At 46.5% G+C, this 5,505-nt stretch overlaps 1 protein-coding gene across 1 annotated transcript in view; it reads right to left on the bottom strand.

Moving 5' to 3' along the window:
• Positions 1–1,421: 1,421 nt before the first annotated feature.
• LOC114923354 (zinc finger CCCH domain-containing protein 3-like) overlaps positions 1,422–5,505 on the bottom strand; it is a 139,770-nt gene continuing 135,686 nt past the window's right edge. The window contains exons 5-6 of the mRNA XM_029286203.1: positions 2,009–2,202; positions 1,422–1,429 (exon numbers count right to left, since the gene is read on the bottom strand). Coding sequence (XP_029142036.1) covers positions 1,422–1,429; positions 2,009–2,202 — 202 coding nt within the window. The remainder of the gene's footprint in view (positions 1,430–2,008; positions 2,203–5,505) is intronic.

Genomic DNA, 5,505 nt, shown 5'->3' with positions numbered 1-5,505 from the left:
CACTTTAATTATTTTTTTATGAACGATTCAAGGCTGCAAACATATGCTACATTCCTTCCTTCCTCCTATTTTCCACACAGTCACTTGAGAGAGTGACTGGCCCCAAAGTCATCTAGCTGGCTTTCATGCCTACGGTAGGACTAGAACTCAGGGTCTCTTCGTTTCGGTTGTAGTTGTAGCACACTCTCGTTTAATTTAGAAGTTCAGATCCTGAAAGTTGGAAGTTATGTACGGGTAGTGCTCAACTTAAAACCATTCATTTAGTGCCCGTTCAAAGTCACAATGGCGCTTATGACCTTTCTTCACACTTATGACCGTTGCACCATCTCTCGGTCACGTGATCAAAATTCAAACGCTTGGCAACTGGCGTGTACTTACGACGGCTGCAGCGTCCCGGGGTCACCGGGATCCCCTTTTGCGACCTTGTAGCCAGCAAAGTCAATGGGAAAGCCAGATTCACTTAACAACCACGTTGTCAACTTAACAACCGCACTGATTAACAACTGCAGCAAAGAAAGGTCGTAAAATGAATTAAGAAATTAAGAAAATGTATAATTTTTTGTTAATATTGGAAATGGAAAGTGAATAAGTTAAAGAAACAATGATAAGATGGGCAAAAAACTTTGGCTATAATACAGAACTAGAAAAGTGGTAAATGCTATGGGAGAGAAACTACAAACTAACAATGTCAACCTCATATAAAGAAAACTTGTATAAAATGTTTTATAGATGGCACTTGCCGCCAGCAGGATTAGCAAAAATGTTTAAAACTATGTCAGATAGATGTTGGAAATGTAAAGATAATATAGGCACGTACTACCATGTTTGGTGGACGTGGCAAAGCCAAGCCTTATTGGAGAAAGATACATATGTGGTTAGAAAAAATATTAGGTGAACATGTTGATTTTAAACCTGAACTTTTTTTACTAGGTATAATGCCTGAAAAGATTAATAAGCAGAGTTTATTCTTAATTTTCCACATCACCACAGCAGCGAGAATAATCTTCGCACAATACTGGAAGAACGAAGGATTGCCATCAGAAGAAGAAATAATCAGGAAAATATTGGAATGTGCAGAGATGGACAGATTAACTATGAGATTGAAAGATAAAGAAGACACGGACTACTACCAAATTTGGGATCCATTTTACCGTTGGTTAGAGGAAAGAATGAAGGATTAGGAATGGAATATGTATTAGCATAGCTAATCCCAGACAAACTCGTTGATTGGAAAATTAACATATGTATACAAAAGAAAATCAATAAAATCTTTATAAAAAAAAGAAGAAAGAAAGGTCGTAAAATGGGGCAAAGCTCGCTTAACTGTCTCACTTAGCGACGGAAATGTTGTGGCTCAATTGCTGGTCCCGAATCAAGGGCTGCTTGTGGTTTGGAAAGGAGCGGAACCATTTTGCCAAGGTTTAACGCTCTGCGAAACAATGAAAAAGGGGATCTAGGTGGGACACAAAGCTGAGGGCGAGGGGTCCTTGGTGCTCCCTGTTTTTTTCCCCAGACATTTCATTACCCAAATTAAGTAACATCGCCCGCGCGAGGCTTGGCATGGGTTTACACAGAGCAAACCCTGCCTCCTTCCTTCTCCTGATGACGTTACCTAGCTGGGTCATTAAACGTCTGCATGAAAACAACCAAGCTCAGACACCACCAAGGACCCCTCGTTTCAACCCTGAAAAGCTGAAGGTATTCCACAACAGGGGTCCCCAATCCCAGTACCGGGCCACGGCATGCCAGCAACCGGTCCGCACAAACAAGCAAAGCCCCATCCGCGAGAGGTAGGCAGCACACAAAGCCACGCCACCTCCGGTCCGCAGGAAAACCTCTCTCCATGCAACCGGTCCCTGGCGCCCAAAAGGTTGGGGACCTCTGCACCACGAGATTAATTTCGAAGTTTGGAGCAAAGGACACGGAACGTCAACCGCCCTCTGGGCAAAGTGACTGGTGGATAGCTGTGAAATTCCTTGTAGACGACCCACCAGGGACAGACACTCACCTCCTCTGGCTTGGCTCCTGGTCGCCACCTCCATGCTCCTGCCGGGAGGGCTGGATGTTTTGGAAAGCTTGTTAGCCGACACCCGGTACATGACCCCTTCGATACAGCGCAGTCCTTTGTTTCTCCATCGGTGCTGCACAGCCGGAGACTTGTTCCCGGGCGAAGAGTGACGGGGGGAATTGGACGTGAGAGACCTGAAAAAGAGGAAACCGGAAAAGGACGTGAGACTCGTGATCGCAGCCAACAGATCCCCGCTAGGACGGCCTAACAAAACCCAACGTGGAAGTCGGCAGCGGTTCACTTGGCCGTCGCCTCTAAAAGGGTCCTAGTTTGAAGAGGGACGTTCTCCAAATCGGACGCCGTTTTCAATTCCAAAAACAACCAGCACCCAGAAGCAAATTCCTTGGATCCATAAGCATAGCAAAGTCCGACTGGAAAGCAATTCAATCTGCTCCAGCGAAATGGTGGTCAGGACATGAAGCAAATCGCAAACGGTGACCATGAAGGACGGACAGGGAGAAAGCTAACCAACAAAGATGATCAGGGGACTGGAGGCTAAAGCATATCAGGAACGGTTGCTGGAATTGGGTATGTCTACTTTAATGAAGAGAAGGACGAGGGAAGACATGATAGCAGCCTTCCAATATCTCAGGGGCTGCCCCAAAGAAGAGGCAGTCAAGCTACTCTCCAAGGCGCCTGAAGGCAGGACAAGAAACAACGGATGGAAACTCATCAAGGAGAGAAGCAACCTAGAACTAAGGAGAAACTTCCTGACAGTGAGAACAATTAACCAGTGGAACCACCTGCCTCCAGAAGCAGTGAATGCTCCAACACTGGAAGTTTTTAAGAAGAGACTGGACAGCCATTTGTCCGAAATGGTATAGGGTTTCCTGCCTGAGCAGGGGGTTGGACTAGATGACCTCCAAGGTCCCTTCCAACTATATCATTATTATTATTATATAATCCACCAGATTGCAAGAAGACAAGCGAGCAGACAGACAAGGGGACCCGAACTCATTGGTAGTCTCACGCTGCAATAATGACATACGTTCGGTTTTGCAGCTACTAAGATTATTGGCTGAGCAGGTACAAAAATAGCCAGGGAAATAATTGAAGCCTGAAAACGGCCCGTCAGCCAACAGGAGTGCTGATTTACCATCAGCTTATCAAACAATTAGGACAGCGGTCCCCAACCTTTTCTATACCCCGCACCCCTAGAACGCTTCTGATATATTCTTGCACCCCCTTACAAAAGTTTGAAATAAAGGCAACGAATTATGCGCCTACACTATAATTTCGAAACTTCTAAACCCAAGTTTGCACACCCACTGGAATATCGTCTCGCACCCCCGGTTGGGAACCCCTGACTTAGGAGGAGAGGGTTTGACAGCGCAAGGAAACCACAGCCGGCGACTTAGTAGCAAGCCATCAACACCCCAGTCAACATCTAAAAAGGCACAATATAAACACCACACATAGAATAGCCCAAAGCACACACTCTGCTAGAGAGACTTCCCTAAAGATAGGCTCCAGCACAAATCCAAAAACTCGGAAGACTAAACCTCTGGTCCTGGTGGCCGACTCAGATCGGATCCTGCCTATCCCAAACTCTGCTTTTCTGTTCTGTTCCTGCTCCTGTCCTATTTTAAATTTCTACAGCTGCCCATCTCAGCCAAGTGACTCTGGGCAGGCTACAATTCTATTTGCTTCCTTTACGTAAGCCATTTCCCTTCGAGGTACGGTGATGACATTGGGCCAGCGATAGGGAGGTCTTTCCTGACCTTGACGAGACCAAGTGGCTACAGGTTTTAGCTGCTTCCCCCCCCCCAACTTTCCCCTGGTATCTAGTGATCTTCCTTCATTTCCTCTGGATGGGGTACCACTGCCCGAGACCACGTTGGTGTACAATCTGGGGCTCCTCCTGGACATTAGCGCTTGCTCAAGGAGAAGATGGCAGCTACGGACAGAAAGAGCTTTGTACAAATAGCAATAGCAGACTTATATCCCGCTTCCCAGTGCTTGTACAGCCCTCTCTGAGCGGTTTACAGAGTCAGCCTATGGACCCCCAACAATCTGGGTCCTCATTTTACCGACCTCGGAAGGACGGAAGGCTGAGTCAACCTTGAGCCCTGGCAGTGGGCAGAGTTAGTCTACAATGCTGCATTCTAACCATTGTGTACCATGTGTGGATGGATGGATGGATGGATGGATGGGTGGAAGGAAAGAAGGAAGGAAGGAAGGAAGGAAGGAAGGAAGGAAGGAAGGAAGGAAGGAAGGAAGGAAGGAAGGAAGGAAGGAAGGGGAAAAGGAAGAACAATAGCAATAGCACTTAGACTTATATACTGCTTTACAGCCCTCTCTGAACGGTTTACAGAGTCAGCCTCTTGGCCCCCAACAATCTGGGTCCTCATTTTAGCAACCTCGGAAGGACGGAAGGCTGAGTCAACCTTGAGCCCTGTCAGGATCGAACTTCTGGCAGTGGGCAGAGTTAGCCTACAATGCTGCCTTCTAACCACAAATGCATTTCGGGTGCCAAGCTGCACCCACCTCTACTTTGGGAAGTGCTGCTCATCGTCATCGTGCCCTAATCAATACCCAACTGGACCTTTGCAAAATGAACTACTACTACTACTACTCTTTCTTTCTTTCTTTCTTTCTTTCTTTCTTTCTTTCTTTCTTTCTTTCTTTCTTTCTTTCTTTCTTTCTTTTTCTTCTTCTTCTTCTTCTTCTGCCATATCCGTTATCGGACGTTGGCGATCATGTTGGCGATCCTGTTTTTATCAGGAGCCGCACGAAAAAGTGCTGCTGAGTTTTGTCCAAACCGGTCCCTGAGATTTTGAAGCCACAATGTTCTTCTTCTGCCTGGACCTCGTTTGCCTTCAATCTTTCCCTGGAGGGTTAAATGGAGCATGCCGTATTTTTCTGGGTGTCGCATCACCTGTCCAAAATATTCTAATTTTCGTTTTTTAATTATTTTGGTGATTTCCCTCGGCTTTCCCAGGCGGCTCATCCCCTCCTCATTTCTGATCTTGTCCACCCAGCTTCTACGTAACAGCTGCCTGTCAATCCACATTTCAAATGCTTCTAGTCTCTTCAGGTGGCCTTGTGTCAGATTGCAAATTCCATGACCAGATTCCAAACTGGTCAGGGAAACGCGTCGATCACAGAACGATTGAGGATGCTATGCAATGCCGCATGAGTTGGCCATAAAAATAACAGTCCAGGAACAAATCCTGACTATTCTACAGGTCCATTTTTGCTGTACTGGTTGTCCTCGACGTATAACCATTCGTTTAGTGACCCTTCAAGGTTGCAACGGCACTGGAAAAAGGGACGTACGACCGTTTTTCACACTTACAACGGTGGCAGCCTCCCCATGGATACAAATTCAGACTGTTGGCACAACTGACTTCACATTTACGACGGTCGCAGTGTCCCGGGGTCGTGGGATCTCCATTTGCGACCTTCCCGGCCGGCTTCCAACATGCAAAGTCAAC

Source organism: Protobothrops mucrosquamatus, unplaced genomic scaffold, assembly GCF_001527695.2.
Source record: "Protobothrops mucrosquamatus isolate PMUCROS unplaced genomic scaffold, P.Mucros_1.0 scaffold3092, whole genome shotgun sequence".
Taxonomy (NCBI): domain Eukaryota; kingdom Metazoa; phylum Chordata; class Lepidosauria; order Squamata; family Viperidae; genus Protobothrops; species Protobothrops mucrosquamatus.
The sequence above is the reverse complement of the archived record's forward strand: the minus strand, read 5'-3'. Positions and strand labels throughout refer to the sequence as shown.